At 48.4% G+C, this 22543-nt stretch overlaps 1 protein-coding gene across 1 annotated transcript; it reads left to right on the top strand.

The window, feature by feature from the left end:
- On the top strand, nucleotides 1-21774 carry ACBD3 (acyl-CoA binding domain containing 3). Its single transcript, XM_032974332.2, has 8 exons — nucleotides 1-356; nucleotides 9524-9665; nucleotides 10074-10214; nucleotides 14242-14400; nucleotides 14973-15147; nucleotides 16383-16605; nucleotides 17098-17385; nucleotides 18011-21774. The coding sequence occupies exons 1-8, from the start codon at nucleotides 53-55 to the stop codon at nucleotides 18238-18240; spliced, it is 1662 nt and encodes a 553-aa protein (XP_032830223.1). The 5' UTR covers nucleotides 1-52; the 3' UTR covers nucleotides 18241-21774.
- Nucleotides 21775-22543: the final 769 nt, after the last annotated feature.

The following is a 22543-nucleotide window of genomic DNA, read 5'->3' as shown; positions in this document are numbered from 1 at the left end:
CCCGGAAGTGGCGAACCGGAAGTGAGGTGACCTGTACCGACGTGGCGGCTGCATGGCGGACGCGGCCGTGTCTCAGCTGGAGGTGGCCGTGGTGGGCATGGCGCTGTCTCCGAGCGAGCTCGGCCCGCGAGCCGACGACGACGCCGCCGCCGACTCGGCAGCGGCGTTGCCCGGTGCAGCCGAGGCGGCTGGAGACGGCGAGGGGACGGCCGAGACGCCGGAGGGTGCCGAGCAGAAGGGACTCGAAGGCGGCGGCGGCGGCGACGGTGGTGGCGATGGTGGCGCCGCTGCACTTGAGGAGGCTTGGGGCTTCCCTGTCGCTGAGCTCTACAGACTCGCGCTCAAGTTCTACCGCGGTGAGATGGAGGGCGGAGGGGGGTAGTGGTGGTGGTGCTGGGTGACCCTTAGGGGCTTGGCTCGTAGGCCCAGTCAGGGGTGTTCACTCACACGTTCACCTACGTACTCACCTGACCCACCCACGCACACCTACTCATCCACGCACACCTACGCATCCACACACCTACTCACCCACACACCTCTACTCACCCACACACCTACTCACCTGACCCAACCACACACTACTCATGCACACACACCTACTCACCCACACACACCTACTCATCCACACACACCTACTCACCCACACACCTACTCACTCACACACCCACACACACCTACTCACCCATTCACCCACCTACTCGCTTTCACCACTCGCCCACCTCCTCAGACGCTCACCTACAGGCTGGCCTACCTACTTAATGTTTAATGTTATCACCTACCCAACCACAAAACCTCATCTGACCACACTGCCGTGTCTGGGTTGGAGTATCATCATCATCATCATTGTCCTTGTAGTCTTACGTCACCTATCTGGGTATCATCAATACCTTGTCACCATCAATTATTGACACCAACTCAGGCAACATCAACTTGTACTTTGGGGATATCATTCACTGAAGTCACCCAACCTGGAAAGGGACACTAACTTTACGTTTGGGAGTTAACTCACGTCACCTACTCAGACACCAACAAACTTATGTATTGGCAGGATTAGCCTCTCTCATGTGTTCAGGAACCATCATCGAAATGTCATCGGCTTTGGGCACCAACTCCTATTACCAAATTGGGCATCTTAAAATACATCACCTGTCTAGTTTGACGCTAGAGTTTCTTTGGTTAACCCAAGGGAGAACTCAAAAGACCAGCATAGTCTAATTGCAATTGTGACCTGGAGCATTATTCGTTAGTCTGCCAGTAGGGGGTGATTATTGCTATGTATGGGTAATTAGTTGTACCGCAGCGATTAAGTTGGGCCAGGCGTGTGGTTTACCCAACACCAGGAACTGCTGACGAGGTGCAATTCCAGTTCGCCCGGTGGACCAATCCAGCGATGGTTGACACCAAGGTCTGAAGGGCCCACTGGGAAAATCGGACATTGTCCTGGTGAGCTCATTCCAGGTGGTTCACTTGGGTTGGGATTCAGTTTATCGTGTACTTTTTTTAACCAGGTTAGAACTCAAAATAACACGATTATCTGGGCTCGATCCACACTGCATTAGGGTGCCATCATTTCATATTTACCCCCCATCCCCCCTCAGCCCTATGGCAACCAGTTTGCATGGTGGTCACCATCCAAGTACTATCCATGCTAAACAGTGCAGGAAAATCCATTGCTGTACTTTGCTTCTAAGCTTCCACATCTATGGCCCTCACCTCCACGAACCTGCACTGACCAGCATGGTGAAGTATGGTCAAATAACCCCCTCTGCCTCGTACGGCCGTGGATCGACAAATGTGCCGCACAATTACTGCTACACCTGTATTGTGTACCACTTAGCACCGTCACATTTTAGCACGGTTGGCTTACTACGGTGTGCAAAGAAGTTCAACATACGTGCATGCAATGTACGAAAACCTTTATTATGAATAATATTGGTCGCGAAAGCCTACGTGTTAAAACCAACATACAGTGTCACTGTTAACCCCCTTCTGTCTATACAGGCACCATCATATTCCTCCATCGACTTCCACGAGTCCCTCTGCATTCACGGCCACCATCATCCCTGTGCGCCGGAATCATCAACACGTGTTCAGCCATCAGCGTTTGCTCCACCCACCATATTCTCTCACCTGACTGCCTTGAACTCCTGTCACATACCTGGGGAAACATCTGTTCTTCTTCTCTCCCAAGCCTGGGCATCTTCAACATGTCATTGCTGTACCTAAGCAGCAACCCCTACTCTCATATTTAAGCCACATTAGCTTCGGCCCTGACCGCTGGAATTCTTCTCGCATACCCAAACAGCCTTCATTTTGACCCCTTTACACTGCAGCTGACTTTGACCAAATCACTCATTGTGTACCTGATCTTGTCAGATGCTTGGATGAGTGACAACCAGGGACAGCAGATTCAAATTATTATAGACTGGTGCAGGGGTATGTGGTGAGCAGCACAGGGTAGTTCACAGCGACATCCATTGTACTGTACTTCCTACTCCCATGTTTATGCTCCCTGCCTTCACCAACCCACACTGACCAGCGTGGTGAAGTATTGCCAAACAATCAGAAGGCCCAACGTGGGGTGGAGAGGCAATTGTCCACTCATGGATTGGCAAATGGCTGTAAAGTAAAACTTCAAACATTAAATATAAAATTTAGATTTAAAGCTTGCGTGACTGCAGGGACTCATATTCTTGGTTCATTCGGTAAAGTCACGTAGAAGGGAAATAATAAAATAAAAATGATAAAAATAAAAATTCTGAAGAACAGAGCTGTCTGAAGAACATCCGACAGGATGCTCTTTCCGACAGGTCCTAGGACGCTGTCTTTCCGACAGCTCTGTTCTGAGGACGGCTGCTTGCCTTGTGGCCGAAACGTCGTGAGAATTTTATTTTATTATGTTTTATTTTTATTATTTCCCTTCTACGTGACTTTAGCGAAAGAACCAATTGATAGAATTGTGCGTGGGTGATTTTAATGGTTATTAACTTTAATTTTTTACCAGGTTAGGCCCACTGAGCTTTCTAGTTATGTTTCATAAGCGACCTAGCCATAAATGATCGCTCAAGGGAAGTGGCTTATCATGTGGACTTATATTGCAGCGAAATACCCTTAAACGCATGTTTATAAATACGGGGGGAAAAACCAGAGGACCCGGGAAAAAATTCACGTGACCACGGGGAGAACTGCAGCAAAATCCAAATATACAGGCTTCAGGGTTGGGATAAAACCCCCGGCCTCCTGTGTACCAAGCAAAGTAGCTAACATCTTGCTACATGCGTACCATCGACTGTGCACTGGCAAAGAAAATATCCACCATGTATGGCTGCTGTTCACCCCCCTCATGAACTGCAGAAATAGTGACTTCTCTACCCAGTTCAGACCTGGGTTCACTTACAATTCTAATTGTTTGATTCTTAATCGTAATCAATTTCAATCCCATTGTAACTGTGATTGTAATTTCAGCCACCTACGATGCTGTAATCATCGTCTGTAACCGGTCACCAACGAAGTGTATTCTTTTCCTGGCGTCAAAGCACTCCCTTGTGCCCGGTGCTATCAGCTGTTGGGCCGTAATTAGGGCAGCCCATGCCTGGGTGCCTCTGCTGTGTTTTTTTTTCTTCTGAGCTGCGCCCGACGATCTTGTCCACTCCCTTTGGTTGAACTTTTTTTTAAAAATCTAAGAATAACGCTCTCCAGGCCTACGACCAGATCACCGGCGACATGTCCCACCTCGTCAGATTTCGCAAGCTAAGCAGGGTTTTTGAGTCCTGATAGTGCTTTGATGTACGGCCACCAATGCATAAAATAAATACTATCAGGTGCTGCGGGGCTGCATTGGCAGCAGAGGGCATTGCACAAAAAGTCTGTTGTTGTACTTTACTAAGCTCCCCAGCGTCTATGCTTCTAACCTTTGCCAAGCCTGAGCACCACGCATATCTGACTTTCATACCCAAGCACCACCAACCTCTATCTTATACTCCAGCATTGTACTCCATCCCTGTAGATTTGAGCTGCCTGTGATCAAATCACTCAGATTGCACCCAGCCTCTGTGAGATCTCAGAAGCTAGGCATGATTGAGTCTGGACAGCTGCTTTAGCAGAGGCCTGTGCAAAAACAAGATATATTTTTTTGTTATGATTCTATGCTCCCATGTCTATGCCCCCGGGGACAACTGCATCACTCTGAGCTTACCAGCGTGGTGAAGTATGGACCAATAACTGCCAAAACCCACACGGTGTGGGGAAACCCTCACCCAGCAGTGTATTGACAATCGGGCTGTGCATGCAGTGGGGAGGCTACTTAACGTGTCGTCTATAAGAGGAATCTGGAGCAGTAAAGCAAACAATATACACAACGAAACCCATTGTTAAAACATGAAGCGTTTATTTACCCGTAAAAGTATCTGAACATAAACCTTCAACGCTCGCTGTAATGCAGCTGCGATAAGGACGAGCACGATCAGGTTCGTGGAAAATAAGAAAGTGTCGGATCTAAAGCTCGGCTTGTAACAATTTGCCCTGCACCCACTCATGGTGGCATGAATTGTGATTCTGCGTTGAGAATTGATTCCGTAATTGATGAATTTTTACACGAATTCATAAACTCCATTTGTCCGTCCGAGGCGGGCGGTCACGGTAACACTCGTGCAGATGATCTCATGTAAATAAGGCGTTAGAAGGATGTATTATAAAGTTAATGAGGGTTGGCCAAAATTTGGAAAAATAACTCGCCGCCGATTAACACAGGCCTCTTCTTCGTCACACACCGTGACTGATGACACCACGCGCTGATGATTCACGGGGTCACGGGGTCATGTGAGAGGAACAAATATATACTCTGCTGCATAGATTAAAGGGGTGCGTTAAATGGCCAGAGCTTTTGTTTTTAATCAAACGGCCTGTTAGCGGCTCAGCAACAGGGACTTAGCGGTCTGAGGAGCGCCCTCGCTGAGCATTAGGTCGGCATGTCAAGTCAGAGCCACGCCGTAACTTCCTGCGATCTCTCGCTTCATGGTTCATGGACGCAGTGCTCATTGGCTGAGCGGGTGTGTGACGTTGTAAGCCTCTCGTCCTAACACCCGTTCACTAATAGCTCACGTCTGCCTTGCAGCGCCACGGCAGGGCCCTCTGGCCATTCACCCTTTCCGAGACGTCCGAAAGGTGCAGGCTGGGTGTCCCGTTCACAGCTGAATCTCAGAACGCAGGAGTGGTTCAGCGCCAATTTTATTTCGAGAGGTGTAGTAGCGCCGTTGTTTTTAAAGACATTGTACTCACCACAGTGAACTTTAGTGACATGACCGCCACTCTATGATGGCTTGCCCAAAACTGTACCACACGCCCTCACGCATGGCCTTGTGGGAGCCTTGGTACGTCTTCCTGTCCCAAGACATACCGATGAAGTTATTTCAATGGAAGGTCGCGGTTCGAAATCGTCGTTTGCGAAGTTATTTTTTGTTGTTTATTTGTCTCAATGAAAACGCGTAGTAGCTTGTAGTACTCATTTTGTTTTGCTCACCCTATGAGCTTTATCGTGACGTCACATAATTTGCACTTACAAAAAAATATATCACAGTTTGCAAGCCCCGGTGTAAAAATGGCAAGCAGCCAGCAACAAACGGCGATTTGTGACGGTGTGACGCACAGTGTAGGAGTTGCTTACGTTTCTTGGATTGAGCAAAAGTTGTAACGTGGAAAAAGAAGATGATGGGAGGGAATACCCAAAAGTCGAGCCGTGTGCGAGAGGAAGCAGAAAGAGAAGTTATGCCACTTGCAGTGTGGACGAGACACTTAAGCAGTCTGGTGGACTGGAGTGCTCAACACGGCTGGAGGAATCCACGGATGAAGTTCACGGGGGGGGGGCTAATGAAATGATTCTCGCATGCCCAAACTGACACCCGCATCTTGCACGTAAAAAACAAAAAACCTGATTTTGATCAGTGAAATCGTGACAGTGCATGCAAATAATCCTGAAATAATCTCACCCACGGGGTAAGGGGGGGGGGGGGTCCGTTGTCACTAGCGGCAGTACGGCAAGTAGGCACTTGACTGCCTGTGTCTATGCGGTTGTTAGAGTGCCTGTATCCACTGATAAGTGGGTATTTTCCATGCTTTGAAATTGTCCAAAACATTGCTTTGGAAAAAAAATAGTTTTGAAGCTCAACGAGGCATCAACGGGTAAACAAATAATTTATTTCAGTTATTTCTAGAAGCTTTGCCAAACTATAAATCACTTGTTCTCTGCCACCTCCCCGTGGTTTTTAAAAATTCAACGCCTGTTTCCAAAAGCTCTGACGAACGCTGCCGCGGTATAATGGTTTCGCGCTTGATCTTGCAAATCCAGAGGTCGCCGGTTCGATTCGATCTCCCGACGCGGCAGTTGAGAGTGGTTGGGCGGGTTTCTTAAATCCTCACCACGGCCTGTCCACCCAGTTGTGTCAGTGGGGGTTCACCAGTTTTATCGGCAGGTCGCGTGTCGTGGGGCAAAGTGTGGTTCCTGAGTATTTTATTAAATATGTATTCGCACACAGCAGGAACATTTTAGATCTGGAGAAAGCCTGTGCACGCATGTGAGAAGATAGCACACGCAAATATGTCGTCATTCTACTGATAAAGAGAACACAGATGATGCTTGCACACACAGGGAGATGAAGCAAAACACTGGAGGCATGAACACTGCTGCTGGATCACGGAAGTCGAGGCGCGCTTATTCAATCATTAAGGAGACGCGTTGGCACGGTGCACCCGGGCTTCTGTTGGTTACGTGAACTCAAGCGATTGTATTAGTTCCTTTCACTGTTAGTGCGAATAAAATAATAGGTACTGGAGGAGATGATGTTACTAGTTTGCCCCTCCCCCCCCTAATCTGGACAAATCTGATTGCTTCTTCTTGTGGCAGGACTGCGGTGGTAAACCTACAAATCGGATCACAGGCAGAGGTCACGTGACTACCACCCGGGGGTTGTGCGCTCTGTAGACCAATCGCTGTGCATCAAAAGCACTCTTTAACGGACGGTGCATTGAACAAATCCACCGCAACAAAGTAGTTGATTAACAATCTTTAGTCGATGAATCGACTTGATTGGCCATTCGTCCCGGCTCTGTAATTTTCTTAATAAGTACTTGCTCAAGAATCCCAAGCAGGACCCTCCAAATAAATAAAATTTAACCTTTGGTGAGAAGTTTGGCGGCAAAATGAATCCAAATTATTTTATGTGTTGCTGTCAGAGCCTTAATTTGAAATGTAAATAAATCTCCTGCAAATCAATTTGCTAATGTAATAATCTAACCCCTTTCGCCAATATGAGAACCTGGTCTTGCTTTACAAAGGAGGTCATGAATCCTCCAGTGGCACTCAGCCGATTGAATGTAGGCCATCGTCATTTTGGATGCTGCACACACTGTAAATATGAATTGTCTTTACATAGCGACAACATTAATTTGATAATAATGTTGGGCTTTTTGACCGTTCGTGAATGATCGTGCCCGTGCATCATCGCAGGATCTCGTGGCTTTTGAAAGGGGGGGCGGTCGCCCACATTGGAATTTTTGGCCAATTCCATGAGTGTTCATCCTGGAGGAAGAAAACGCAATGGACTGGCTAAAGCCCACACTTAAACGACGGATAACACTAACAGATCCACACTTACTCAATATACAAGTACTTGAATTATGTTGAATAATGTAGACTGAACTCAATGCTGCACTGCCACCTGTTGCCCCCCATCGCAGCCCATAACTACAACATCTGGCCAGCACTGGTGGTCACCCATCCTAGTACAGTACCAACTTATGGCAAACAAAAACGATTGTGTCGCATGAGAAATCGATTATATTTGCACAAAAGTAAATCAGTGCCAAGTGATAAATGACCTGCAGCGCAAGTCGGCCTGGGCATAATATGTTTAGGCTGATCAAAGCGCAATTACCAAATTTAGTTCAAAGTGACGTGAAACAGATATAGGGCGATGACTGTTACACAAATATGTACACTGAACAGCCAAGGATATGAGTCTAAACACAATTGCAAATGAAGTTCTAAAGTATCTGCAGTTTAAAAGAATCGACAGCTTGGTGTCAAAATTAGCTTTAAGAGTGAATGAATATGTGCGTTGTTGTTGTTGTGTGCCCGCTCAAGCTCGCTAAGCGAGTCGGAGCTGCGTGGGGGGGGGGGAGTGACACTCGGCTGTGGTGGAATGTGAACTCTTCGCTCAGCTTTCATCCCAGCGATTGATCCCGGCAATACAAGATCAAATACAGCCGGCAGGGCCACGCTGGCAAGAGAGTACATACGTGCAACGACAACGAACCCCGACACAACTCTTCCGCCCTGCTACTGCTGGCATTAGCAAAACCCTGGCTCCGCTTTGCGCTGTGTAAAGGCCTGTTGCCCAATATCCCAGTTAATGTCATGCGACGTATTTTTTTTTCTTCTCAATTTCAAACAAGGCTATGTTTTGATTTAAAGCTTTCGTGACTGCAGTAATTCATATTCTTAGTTTTTATTGTTTTTTATATATATTTTGTTATTTTGTTGTTTCTCTTCAACGTGACTTTACCGAAAAAACTAAAAATATGAATAAGGCTATGTTTGTTCGGAGCGAGGCGGTGGTCGCGAGGCTGTGGGTGCGATTGCTGCGTTGGCCGGGCAAACTTGGACAAACCGCCGCGCTGCCACTTGAAGGCAGCGTGAGTGGAGCACGCGGATTAAGCCACTGTGTGAACTTACAAAAAACTCAACACATTCATCAATAGCGGCGCCCTCAGTGAGGAACACACAATAGGTGACGTTTCTCTCTTATGAAGGGGTCATTGGCCGAAATGTTACCTTCCATATATTTATTTCCTGTTTCAAGAATTTTTTTTAACGAATGTGTTGGGTTTGCTTTGTTGCTCGTGAACCACTGCCGACACGGTCTGTTTTATCTGCTCGTGAGACTCGTCTCGGTTATTATTTTAACGCTGACGATTTCAGTATGCCTGTTATTTGCTTTGTCACGTTATTAATCCGGAGGCGCAATAACTTGCTCCGTGGTGTCATTGTTTTCCTTTTTGGATCGCTCCTCCAGTGTGAAGATGCCTCTGGTGCCAGTTCGAGTGGCATCTGGAATGGATGCCAATGTCATGTGGCCAGACACGCGAAAAACACAATTGGGAGCTAACTGGCGATGAACAGTCGAACTTAGAGCGATGCTGGGTTGGTGATGGTATGTGTGCGTGTGCGCGCGTGTGCCTGGGTGGAGTGATGGTGTAGTAGTCTGCACACTGTGCTACAAAGCTGGTGACCCGAGTTTGGTTCGCGCTCACGGCTAACATCACTCGCGAATATCTAAACAGGCGATGGTCCCGCTCGGTTGACCCGGCTTCAAATTAGCACCTTGTGAGGTTGTATAGACATCACCACACCCCTTTGTGTGCCGTGCCGGCTTTAATGGTGCTCACCAAAGAGCACTTTCCCCAACAGTCTGTAATAGTTGCATGGTGGGCGGGGGGGTAATCTTTATTTTTGTGTGCGCGACTGCAGAAAAGGATGGCAAGGCATTTCACCTGAGCTACGCGGACAAGCTGAAGCTTGTGGCTCTGTCGCGCCAGGTCTCCGCTGGGCCCTTCAGCCCCGACTCCAGTCCTGACGTGGGATACCTGGACGTGTTGGGAAATGACCGCAGGTAGTGGCCTACAACCCCGTCCACTCGTCCACCCACTCACTCAAGTACTCACCAACTCGCACACCCACCTACCTATGCACAATACATCCACTGATAGTTACACACCCGCGTACTCGCCAAAGCACGCGCCCGCGTACCTACATACCCACTCTACCACACATGGACCCATGCACGTACTCACCTACTCGTTTGCTCACAAATGCACCTATGGACTTACTCCTGCACCCACTTGCCCACTTACTCGTGCACACACCTGCTCACCCACTCATACATCCACTCACGTAGCCACTCACCCGCACAAGCACCTACTCACCACACCGACCACATGCATGTACGCCGTGCGTGCGTGTGTACATTTGCACCACGGGCTGTGCTCTCGCTCTCTCTCCCTGTCTCTCTCTCGAGCAGGCGTGAATGGGCGGCGCTGGGCGACATGTCCAAGGAAGACGCTATGGTCGGCTTCGTGAACCTCCTCAACGGCTGCTGCCAGCTCTTCGCCCCCTACACCACCTCGCACCGCATCCAGAAGCAGGAGCAGGAGCGCATACGGTGCGTGCGTGCGTGGTCCCGCGCTCCCTGCGCGAAGCATGCACGCGTTGTGGCTGGGCTCCCTGGTTGAGTTTCGGTGGTCAGCTTGTGGGCAACTTGTGGGCAGCTTGTGGGCAGTCTGTGGTTAGCCTGTGGGCAGCTTGTGGGCAGCTTCTGTGCAGCCTGTGGTCAGCCTGTGGGCAGCTTGTGGGCAGCCTGTGGTTAGCCTGTGGGCAGCTTGTGGGCAGCTTCTGTGCAGCCTGTGGTCAGCCTGTGGTCAACCTGTGGGCAGCTTGTGGGCAGCCTGTGGTTAGCCTGCGGGCAGCCTGTGGTCACCCTCTGGGCAGCCTGTGGTCATCCTGTGGTCAGTTTGGGGTAGCCTGTGGGCAGCTTGTGGTCAGCCTGTGGGCAGCCTGTGGGCAGCCTGTGGTCAGCCTGTGGGCAGCCTGTGGGCAGCTTGTGGTCAGCCTGTAGTCAGCCTGTGGGCAGCCTGTGGTTAGCCTGTAGTCAGCCTGTGGGCAGCCTGTGGTCAGCCTGTGGGCAGCCTGTGGTTAGCCTGTAGTCAGCCTGTGGGCAGCCTGTGGTCAGCCTGTGGGCAGCCTGTGGTCAGTTTGGGGCAGCCTATGGGCAGCTTGTGGTTAGCTTCTGGTCAGCCTGTGGTCAGCCTATGGGCAGCCTGTGTGCAGCCTGTGGGCAGCTTGTGGTCAGCCTGTGGTTAACCTGTGGGCAGCCTGTGGTTAGCCTGTAGTCAGCCTGTGTGCAGTCTGTGGTTAGCCTGTGGGCAGCCTGTGGGCAGCCTGTGGTCAGCTTGGGGCAGCCTGTGGGTAGCCGTCAATGACTTGCAGATTGCGATTGACAACTACAACCATTTTCGGCTTTACCGAGGATCTAAAGGAGGTGGAATTGCCATCTATGTTCGAAATACTATTGCATGTTCACTAGCTCACTCCTTGTTTAAAAAATGTTGCTTTGAAGGTCTGGCTCTCAGAATAACTCTCCCAAATAATCAACAGATATTGGTAGTGTGCTGCTATCGACCGCCTAGTGGGAAGGATGTTGAAGCTGCATCTGCACTGTGAGCTTTTTGGGAGCCTCCCTAAAGGCGAAATAGTTTTAGTGGGTGATCTAAATTGGAATTGGCTAAACCCGCCAGCCGTGGCCACATATTTTGCAGATGAATTTAATCTGTTTCAATTAATACATGTCCCCACAAGACCCAACCTAAATAAAACCGGGACAGTCATCTCTGCTTGACGTCCTATTGACAAATGCTCCTCACAATTTCACACTGACTGGTGTTCTGGATAATAACCTTAGTGATCACTCCTTCATTTTTGGGGTGAGATCATCAGCCAGACCCAAAGCTCCCCCTAAATTGGTTGAGAAGCACTCTATGAGACACTTCAGCACTCAGGCATTTACTTATGATGTGCTTCACTCGGATGTTGACAAGGTCTGTGATATCCCCAACCTGACTACGGCTTAGGAGACCTTCAGGTACACGTTTCTCCAAATTCTTAACAAACATGCTCCTTTGGTTAGATTTAAAACTAAAGGCAACCGCCCACCATGGTTTGATCCTTTTGATTATAAAGCTCATGAAAACTAGGGACAAGGCTTGAGCATGTGCTCAGAAGAGTAATTTGGTCAATGACTGGCTAGAATACAGGATTTTAAGGAATATATGCGTCAAAAAAATACGGCATGCAAAAAATGCCTACTTTTCCTCCACTCTCCTGGAATCACATGGAAATGCCAGGATTTTCTGGAAAACAATCAAATGTATCGAAAACGCATCCAAAACAGACAATCTGCCCGTTGAGCTTTACCGAAATGGGGAATATTTTTCAGATCCCCATAAAATAGTTGACAATTTTAACCTTCATTTTTCTGAAGCTGGTAATCTTTTTGATAATGTATTGGAAGTCACCCCTGCTCATGCAAATTCCTACACCCCTGTCCAAACATTAAACGAATTTAGTTTCCAGCCAATCCACAAAAGTAATGTTCTGAAACAACTGTCCTACCTCAAAGGGTCCTCCTCTACCGGAGCAGATAGTATTCCCGTCTTAGCTCCACTAACTATTGGTCACCTAATATGCAAACCTATAGCCCATATTTTCAACCTATCCATCAAAGAAGCATCCGTTCCTCTAGAATGGAAACATTCCTTTGTCCGTCCACTTCACAAAGGGGGCCCTAAAGATGATCCAAATATCTACCGACCTATCTCAATTTTTGTCCCCGTTGACTAATAAGCAGTACTGTGCCTGTCTTTTTCTAGACCTGTCCAAAGCTTTTGGTACAGTAGACCACAACACCCTGCTTAGTAAACTAACTTGCCTCGATTTTTCCGAAAACGCAGTAAAATGGTTACAAAATTAACTCTTTTCTTGCACCCAAACTGTATTCACAGATGGTTGGAGGTCAAACAGTGTTAAGATAACAAAAAGGGTTCCATAGGGTTCCATCCTCGGCCCCCTTTTGTTCTCTCTTTATGTCAATGACTTGGGCACTGACCTGGATCATTCCAGGGTAAATCTTTTTTGCAGATGACACGATACTGATTACTGCTGGCCGCTCTGCGGATGACGTGATTGCTAAGCTACAGGGTGATTTCAACAACCTACAACATCAGCTAGTTGCTCTTAAACTAGTCCTGAATACCTCCAAAACCAAGGTGCTATGCTTCTCACCAGGACCAAAGCAGGAAGTAATTTTTCCCAATTACATTTCTTAAATAATTATCAAATAGAGCAAGTCAAGAGCTATAAGTATCTTGGGGTCATCCTGGATTCAAAACTGAATTTTGAAGATCACATTGATTATATTGGTAAAAAGACAAAAATAAAAATTGGTTTTCTGTATCGACACAAGCACTGCTTCCCCCCAATGTTCCGTTTGGTATTGATAAAAGCTACCCTACTGCCTCTACTTGACTACTGTGACATCGTGTATAAATCAGCCCCAAGTACTGTACTAAGAAGCTTGATTCCATTTATCACTCGGCCTTAAGATTTACATTTAACTGCCCATATAGGACTCACCACTGTGATCTCTACATTGGGTTTACATTGGGTAAAAATTAACATCTCTTAATGTTCGACGGCTTGTGCACCAGATCTTATTTATTCATGATGTACTTACACGAAAAAATCCACAGACTACCTGCTGGATCTCCTCTCTGTTTCAAGAACAAATTTGACCTCAGGTCTTCGCTAATTTACCAGCTTCACATTCCCTATTGCTGTACAAAAACTGGAGGAAGGGCCTTTGCTATTGATGCCCCCAGGGTCTGGAATGCTATTGCCAATAAACTGCAACTTGAATCGCGACCAATGAGATCTTCTATCAAAACTGCTCTAGAGGAGTTGTACGCCCCTAGCTGCCACTGCTATTCATTGGCATAAAATAAAATAAAATGTTTCGCTCCGGATGACGCTGCAAAGTATTATCTGTATTTTGATTTAGCGTGCTGATCTTAAAGGTGCATTGAAAAATTTGATACTCCGACTGATGCTTCTGTTGTTGTGGAGTAACTCATGCAGCCAGCTATGGCTCTAGGATTTGGTGTTACATGTTATTTATGTAGTTTATTGTAAAAATTCGGTCACAGTCCCTATGATCACTGTTACGTTACAATTATGGCTTTATTTTTTGGCGATTTTGAAAACGTTTTTTGGTTTGGACATGTTTGTTTTGTTGTAGTACAGAGTTAGACTGATGGCCTTAATCTAAGTTTTCTTGTGGTTGTTGTTGTTTGACTTGCATCCCACTGGGATTTTTTGCACACAGCTTTGGTGTACGGTGCTTTTTTCAGGAATATTTTGCCGTTTTTTTTTCCATGGATTTTCTGTTTGCACAGTCACATAGTCACTTTAAGATGTTTTTCTTGTTCGTGTTTTGTTTTTTTGTTTGTTCTGGTTGCACCCGATTCAAGAGCCGAATGGCTCACAGGGCTATACCAAAAAAAATAACCTGAAACTAAACGAACATTCCGATTCTGATGAGTGCCGTACGCGTCTCTCCTGGCGGTGCACGCGCACAGGCTCGAGCAGGAGGAGTTGCGTCGTCAGCAAGAGGAGGAGCGGGAGCGAGCACGGCAGGAAGAGGAGAGGAGGCGGCTTGAGGAGGAGGAGCGGGAGAGGAGGGAGGAGGAGTTGCGACAGCGTGCTGACGAGGAGCGCCTGCGCCAGGAGCAGCAGAAGTGAGCAGCGCCGGTGTGGTGGTGGTGGTGGTGGTGGGCCACAGCTCGGCAGTCGAAGCACATCGGGAGAAACTTGTGGTGTGTGAGCAAATAAACTGGCCATTTGGTGATTCTGCGAAGACGGTGGTGGCCAAAGCCAAGGAACAAAAAAAACTCAACATTTTCATCGATAACGCTGTGGACTTAAAAGCATCGCTACTGGAGACACGAAGGTGGTTGGGCGTGGTGTTGGCCATCTACCCCATTGCGTACCTTGCCGGCTTTCACTTGCTCATAGCACTTGCCCCAACAGTCTGTTGAAAGGCTATATGGGGGGGGGGGGGGCCTTTGTCTTTTATATGTGTTCACTTGTGTGTGTCTGTGTGCGCATGTATGTGTGTGTTCACTTGTGTGTGTCTGTATGCGCATGTATGTGTTGACTTGTGTGTGTCCGTGTGCGCATGTATGTGTGTTCACTCGTGTCTGTGTGTGCGCATGTACGTGTGTTCACTCGTGTCCGTGTGTGCGCTCATGTACGTGTGTTCACTCGTGTACGTTCACGTGTGTGTGTGTGTCCGTGTGTGCGTGTGCAGGCAGCAGATCATGGCGGCACTGAACGCGCAGACCGCTGCGCAGTTCCAGCATTACGCGGCGCAGCAGTACCCGGGCAACTACGAGCAGCAGCAGGCGCTCATTGCCCAGCTGCAGGAACAGCACTACCAGCAGTACATGGCCCAACTTTATCAGATACAGTTGCAGCAGCAACAGGTTATTGTTGTTATTATTATTTATTATTCTACTTGTGTAACCCACTAAAGCCTCGAGACTCGATGTCATGAAGGGCCTGTCAAGGTTTTGCAGGAGTGGGGGGAGGTGGTAACAGTGCCATAAGTGATACCGAGTGAGCGGGATGTTTGGCCAATAGTTTACGTTGTATATGTGTTTTAGCTGTGTGAGGAGACTGGAGAACCCAGAGGAAACCCGTGCAGAACGGGGAGAACACGCTAAGTGCGTGCTCATGATGCTCGGTTGGCTACGTACGGTGCGGAAGAAGTTCAACATAAATTTCGATTTAAAGCTTTCGTGACTGCAGGGATTCATATTTTTGGTTCTTTCGGTAAAGTCACGTAGAAGGGAAATAACAAAATAATAAAAATCTAAAACAATACAATTCTCACGACGTTTCGATTGCAACACAAGCAATCATCATCAGGTGTGAAAACCACAGCAAGAATATTTAGAAAAAGTGGTGTTTTTTTCTGATTTTCTTGTTGTGGTTTTTCTCACACCTGGTGATGATTGCTTGTGTTGCAATCGAAACGTCGTGAGAATTTAATTGTTTTGTTATTATTTTATTATTTCCCTTCCACGTGATTTTACCGAAAGAACCAAGAAGAAGTTCAACAGACATTAGCAAATTGGAATTGTGATACGGAGGTCGCCGGTTCTATTTCCCGTCGCGGCAGTTGTGGCAGTTTCTTAATCACCCTGCTGCTGTCCACACGTTTGTGTTGCCTGCCTTCCCCAATCCGATAACCGCCATGACCTACAGCATGGGGAGGCCCTTCATCCAACAGTGGATTGACACAAGGCCTATATATTTACGAATGCCCCGTATTTAAATGTGTGTGTGGAAAGGGTGCTATATAGATTCTAGATAGAATCAAGTCGGGAGCGGTAGTGCAACGGTCAGCGTGCTGCACCACGAACCTGGCAGCCCGAGTTCGATTCCCCCTCATGGCCAACACCAGTGACGATTATCTGAACTGGTCCTGGGCCTCCCTTAGGTTGCCTCAACCTTGTATGAGTCCCTGGTACGGTGTGTAAACATCGCTACTGGGGAGACAAAGGCGTTGCGTGCGTGGTGCTGGCCACCCACCCCCTCGTGTACCCTGCCAGCCTTCATAGGCGCTCGCTAACGGCACTTGCCCCAACAGTCTGTTCAGGCTACACGGGGGATCTTTGTCTTTGTCGCTCTGTGATTGCCGTCCTTGCTGTGCCAGGCGGCGTTGCTCAGGCAGCAGCAGCACCAGCAGCAGAACGGCGACGGCGTGGCAGGGGGGGCACCCCCCCAAGAAGGCTGGGCCAGCACGGTCGACGGGGCCACCCTGCTGGAGGACGCGACGATCGGGCCCACGGATCCCGCGGCGGAGGGACTCGCGGGGCCACCGGGCGAGGCGGGGGACGCGGAGGCGGCCGAGGAAGGGACGGAGAACGGACCCAGCGGTAGGAATGTTCCCCCTGGGGTCACGTGTGGCAAGAATGGCGTCGGGAGCAGTGACACTCTGAGCTTTGGAGGTGCACGGCATCATGATGATGTGGGGCTGGGGAACGTTTCCCTTACTCAGGGACCAAGTAACAATACTTGCCCCAACGTTTTATGTAAGCAATATGTAGAGTTTTTTTTGTGGTCATCGTGCATGCCTGTGTGCATACATGCCCACCAATGGATGAAGACCTCCACGTGCCATTTAAGTGTTTTTTTTAAACCATATTTCACCGCACCGGTCTTTGATGGTTGGTGAAGGGGTTGCCGGCATGGGGTTGGACCGATTCTAATATCCCTGGCCACTGAACGAATTTAGATCTCCAGATTTATTGCACAGCGCGCCGCACGTCCGTACGGGGTGCCTTCCTGGGGTGTACGCGGACGCGATGGCTCGTTCACAGTCGCCCGCGGGCGCCGTCGCGTTTTTTTTTTTTGCCGCGCACACTCAGACCTGCGGCGGAGCATCGCGGCGCCCTCCATGTGGACGCGGCCCCAGATCGCCGACTTCAAGATGAAGGTGCGGCAGGACGCGGACTCTGTGCTGACGGTGGGGCGCGGCGAGGTGCTGACGGTGCGCGTGCCCACGCACCGCGACGGCGCCTACCTCTTCTGGGAGTTCGCCACCGACCACTACGACATCGGCTTCGGGGTGCTGTTCGAGTGGAACGCCGAGCCGCCCAGCGGCGTGAGCGTGCACGTGAGCGAGTCCAGCGAGGACGACGAGGAGGAGGAGGCCGGTACGTGGGGCGACGTGCGATTAGCGGTCGTGGCCCTCGCCAGGCAGATGTCTACACGCTGCTCGTGTTCACCCTTTGCCGTTCCGATGACGTACATGGTACATGTTGATTGGTACCGAGGCTCCCACAAGGCCCTGTGGGAGGGGCGTGTGGCGCCAGCTACCTTAGAGCGTGGTCGTGTCGCTACGGTTCTCTGCGGTGAGTGCAGTGTCTTTAAAAACAACGGCGCCGCTGCGTCTCTCTAAATAAGATTAACGCTGTTGCGCTTGCGCGTTCCGAGATTCAGCGGTGGACGGGACCAACCCTGCATCTTTGCAGATGTCTCGGAATGGGAGAGGGTTAAAAACCCTGCATGTACAAGTACGGCCATCTTTGTTCATACACGGTTGTGGTGGAAGAATACTTAATCAGATTGTTACTTGACCACCGACACGTCAGGGTGATGCCTTCATCCAGCATTGGCTTAACAAAGGGGTTTAAAATTAATGGATAGATTTGTCTTATTAGTTCAAATGTAGATAGTTGCAGCTATAACCACAGGTATTTATCGGCAGTGGTAACTCCTGCGTTTGAATGCTGTATTTAACCGCTACCTCCCCCCCGCCCCACCGCCTCCACATTGCAGGGGAAGGCGGAAGCCTGGCCGGGTCTGGCAAAGCTGCAGGGGCGAAGGCTGGTGCCTCCAAGCCCGTGCTGGGCGAGGTGGTCCCCGTGTATAGGAGGGACTGCTACACCGAGGTGTACGCCGGCAGCCACCAGTACCCGGGCACGGGCACCTACCTGCTCAAGTTTGACAACTCGTACTCGTTGTGGCGGGCCAAGACAGTCTACTACCGCGTCTACTACACCAGATAGAGCAAGCACGCCCCAGAGCACCTTGCCCTGCTCTCTTTTATGTCTCCCAAACTAGCGCCATTCTTTCGTGGCTGTCTGTCCTCACTCTCTCTCTTTTTGTCTTGCACTGAAACGAGCACTGAGGCGTAGCAAGGAGGGGCTACGTTGCGAATGGAAATGGCGTTCTTTAATCTACACAGCGGCAAGGCTCTGGCGTGCTGCTCACCTCTCGCCAACTCGTGCTATCTCTCCCTTGCTAGCTCTTTCTCTCAGACAGTTCACTTGTGGAGATAGTTATTTGTGGAGATAGTTACGTGTGGCATGTGGGGGCAATGATGGATGCTTGTCATCTAGTGCTTTGCCCTCCGAACCAGAAATTTTCTCGGATCGTCACCAGAGGTGTCAACTGGGAGCCTAGAGGTATCTTGGGCAACATTAATGCAAAGTGACATGATAAATCACTTCCTTTGGTGTAATTTGTGTGTGTGGGGGGGCAAGGTTTTGAGTGGTACACCACGCGTTAATGAACAGTCTGCCAAAAAGGCCGCACCTTTTTTGCGCTGTTAATGGCAGGAATGGCCACGCATAACACGACACCATTCTAGGCTAGGGTGTGACCATGCATTCTTCCATCAGCTCTAAGAATCGCCACCTTTTTCCGCTGATTTGTTGTTACCAGCTGATTCACAAAACCAAGCCCCACCCCACTTTAATTGGGCTACTTTCTCAGCAGGCCTGGTTCATTTCGCATATGGAAAGCTTCCTGATGATTTGTGGAGCCTGCCGTGTTTGCACCACCTAACTGATTTGACTTCTCTGCCTCCCTGTCAATGCCCATGTACCCACCGAGCGTGTACACATGTGTGTCATCCTGTATCATACAGTCTACGCCCTATGCTTAGTCCAACACCAACCCCCTCGAGCTTTTAAGTTTCGGGCTGCCCCGTAATTTCACACCTGATTGCATCTTGTTGCACTCACTTCTCTCCCCCTCACTTCCCTCCCTCTCCCATCCTCACTCTGCAGGGCACACTTTTTCATGCTATTTTGTTGCAGTGGAGTGGAGGGTTAACTTTCAGAAAACGCATCGCGTGCAGTTTTCTTTGTTATTGATTTAATCCTATAATTTTTATGGAGTCACTGTTTAAAATTTGTATGATATTTGTTTGGGGGTTTACCAGGAGGGGGGGGGGGGGTAATGGAGAATGAGTTGGTGGTTCCTCTTGATCAGTTGTGGGGAGAAGGCACTACTTTGATTTGTGCGCGTGCCTACTATGGATTTGTTTGCTTGCGGTGTATAGATAGGTTTGCGAAGCCTCGATGTTGGGCCGAGGACTGGGTGAGTTGCTGAATGCAGGTGCAAGCAAGGTGATGGAGCGGGGAAGGGGGGGGGTTGGGGAGGTTTTGTATTGGTTTGGTCTCGTCTCCTTCATTACCGACCTCTTGTAAAATGCATTATAATTTAATTCGTTGTTCTCATCGCACTGATTGCTTCTTGAGTGGTAGTCGTGTGCTGGAGTGTCTGAGCCTCAATAAGGTTACCTTGAGGTCAGAGCTGGACGGCATTAAAGTGATCAAGACATGCGTCACAACAGTGTGGTGCATATTGGCGTCGTGTATTGTGCCGATAACAGTATACGATTCTATGCTAAGATCAATTGCAAGTAGGCCATAACGTTGCATCGATTCAGAATAACATTTTATCGCATAGTTCTCAAAACACGAGCATCCATTACACCCCTCGTTTTCCCCTTTTAATGTGAAATGGTTCACGCGATGCCTGCTGCCACTGGAGGGCACCACATTCACCACAATCCAAAGTTATTACAGAATTGGGAGCCTTGAAATGACAATTCATAGAATCGGGGTGGTTGGGGAAAACCATTACATGCCTAATGTACATTATGCATTCCTATTTATCTCTACCAGTACATTATGCATTCCTATTGTCTATAACAGTGAAGTGGTGTAAATAAATTCGGTGATACCAGAACAGTATTGCGATTCGTTTGAATAAAGTTAAAAGTCGTCTCCCATTATTTTAAAATACAAATGTGCATTTTAGAAAGCATCTGCATGCGACTGGGAGGGGCGGTGTTGCAGTAGTTCGCACACTTTGCCATGAACCTGGCAAGCCGAATTAGATTCCTGACCATTATCACCAGTGGCGAGTAAGATCTGAAAAATGTTCTGGCTTTCCCCTCCCCCCCAACTCCTTTGCCAATCTGCACTGACCCAGCGAATTGAAGTTGCCAGCTATGATAAAGACACTGCTGGATGGCCGCAAGCCATCAACATTTTTTACAATCATTGTTCAAACAGCCATCATAACACGGAGAAAGACGAATATTTATATTTTGTCTGCGATCACATCTCAAGACAATGTACAGGAAGACTGTATTGTGAGGTCATGGGGAAGGAGGATTTTTTTTTACAGGTTAAGACTTGATATGCAAAGATGCTTGCACACTTGAATGAGGCAGAGGGTCGAGACACCAGATTGACAGGGATGGAGGTATCCGAGGATGGGTGACGGCGGGATCGGCAGCACACTCGGCATGGTTTCCCACGGAGTTGGTTGACTGGGCATTTTTGATAGGCCTTGGTTGCTGGAGCAGCAGGCAAGTGTAGGGGATGGAGCAAGAGGAGACGAGCAGAGGTAATCCAGGGTCAAATTAGCATTTTGGCAGCACGTATCTAGATTGGGTAGCTTCATGCCGTGACGGATATTTCACATTTACGTGGTAAGATCCAGTAATTTCACACGGATGACCACTGCAGTCCTCCGCAATCCCAGAAAGGCATTGTGGGGGGTGGGGGGGGGGGGGAGCGGGGCAGTACAGCATGAGATGCACTCGCATCCAGCCACTCAAGCAGTTATCACCATTTTCACAAAGTGTTAAAAATGTTTTTCCTATTCAAAGCCCGCACTCGCAACCAGCTGGAACGAGTCTCCCAACACTCGCTGCACCATTGGGGGTGATGTTGGTCGCAATTCTTTTGCATCATCTGTCCAAGCACAGGTCCAACACTTAAAAAAAGAGCATTAACGGGTGGTTTGGTTGCTGTTAACTGTCAGCACGGCTGAGAATCCCATTTTAAAAGTCAGCGTTTCGTCATCTGTAATTATCAACTAGCAATTTTCTGATTTTGGACTGGTCACCATTTCAATGCAAAGTTCAGCCTCATCTGCAGGCTAAATCCAATAAAAATGGACTCGAGCACAGACATGTGCCAATCAAGTTCACAGTCTGAGACCTGTCGTGTTAGGTATGAGTGTAATGTCATTGCGAGTCCTGAATCTTCAGGGGATGTTTTTCCTGATATGGTGGAGCGTTACCGATTGCCATAAGGACATTTCTTCATGGGTTGCAGCACCAATAACACAACAGTTGATTGATATAAAAAGACTTCTGGTAAGAACCCATGAGACATCGCTTTGAAGGGCGACAAAGTTGACTACGATTGGTAAAATTGCCCAAAAATATCTAACGCAGCATGTTGGGAATATTTAAATACGTTAATAAAAAATAAACTTCTACTTTTACTGTTTAATGCATTGGTCAACTTGCGTTTGATTGTAAGGGTGCATGTGGTACAGTTTACAGACGAGTTACCCAATAGGCCAAGCTTCGTGGCCACGCATCATCGTACGTTTTGGTATAATGACATGATTTCTAGAAAAGGCGGCTGCTGTAAATTGCATCGTAAAGCAAGAGCAGCAAAAATATTCCAAATAGGCCACGTCACTTGTGTGGCATGTGATTACGTTGCCCAGTGTGCCTTAGCTTTGACTCCATTTCTATAGTAAAAAGGGGACATTTGAAGGTTCGTGAGCCAATAAAACCTAGGTTGCAAGGAGTGTGGTGCAAGTGGAATGATTGGCGTGTTTCTTTGTTTCATCGCCTCTATGCAATGCAAAGCATAACCTGGAAGGTAAAGTCTTGCGTTCTTGGCGTGTCCAAGGTAATTTCAGGTTGAACTTGGGGATAAAAGAAAACATACTAAAGAGTCTTTCTTGCCAGGAGTTCGAAATGTGTTAATCTTGACAAGCCTGTGATCCAGGGACTTGATCTGGATGAGATTGAGCACATGAAAGGTGATTTGATCATGAGCAGTTACATTATTGGTGTTAAATACTACATTAACATTTATGGGGAATACATTTTTTTATCGTCGACATTTATAGGCAGTGTTTTCAAATATAGTGTTGATGTTCATTCCCTGCTCTTTTGCACAAGATGGAAGAAACCCGTGCCAGCGTTCATTATTGTATCCATGTGTGGATGGCAACGCACACCTGAAATTCACCAACTGACGCAAT

The sequence above is a fragment of the Petromyzon marinus genome, chromosome 53, assembly GCF_048934315.1.
Source record: "Petromyzon marinus isolate PM22_M1 ecotype Great Lakes invasive population chromosome 53, UKy_Petmar_22M1.pri1.0, whole genome shotgun sequence".
Taxonomy (NCBI): Eukaryota; Metazoa; Chordata; class Hyperoartia; order Petromyzontiformes; family Petromyzontidae; genus Petromyzon; species Petromyzon marinus.
Note: the sequence above shows the minus strand (reverse complement) of the source record. Positions and strands in the feature narration are given on the sequence as shown.

What these genes read in the sequence shown, in the direction of transcription:
- ACBD3 (XM_032974332.2), top strand. Translation starts at nt 53, where the DNA reads ATGGCGGACGCGGCCGTGTCTCAGCTGGAGGTGGCCGTGGTGGGCATG. An exon ending in CGCGCTCAAGTTCTACCGCG is followed by an intron (nt 357 to 9,523) that starts GTGAGATGGAGG and finishes GCGCGACTGCAG; the next exon opens with AAAAGGATGGCAAGGCATTT. An exon ending in TACAGTTGCAGCAGCAACAG is followed by an intron (nt 15,148 to 16,382) that starts GTTATTGTTGTT and finishes TTGCTGTGCCAG; the next exon opens with GCGGCGTTGCTCAGGCAGCA.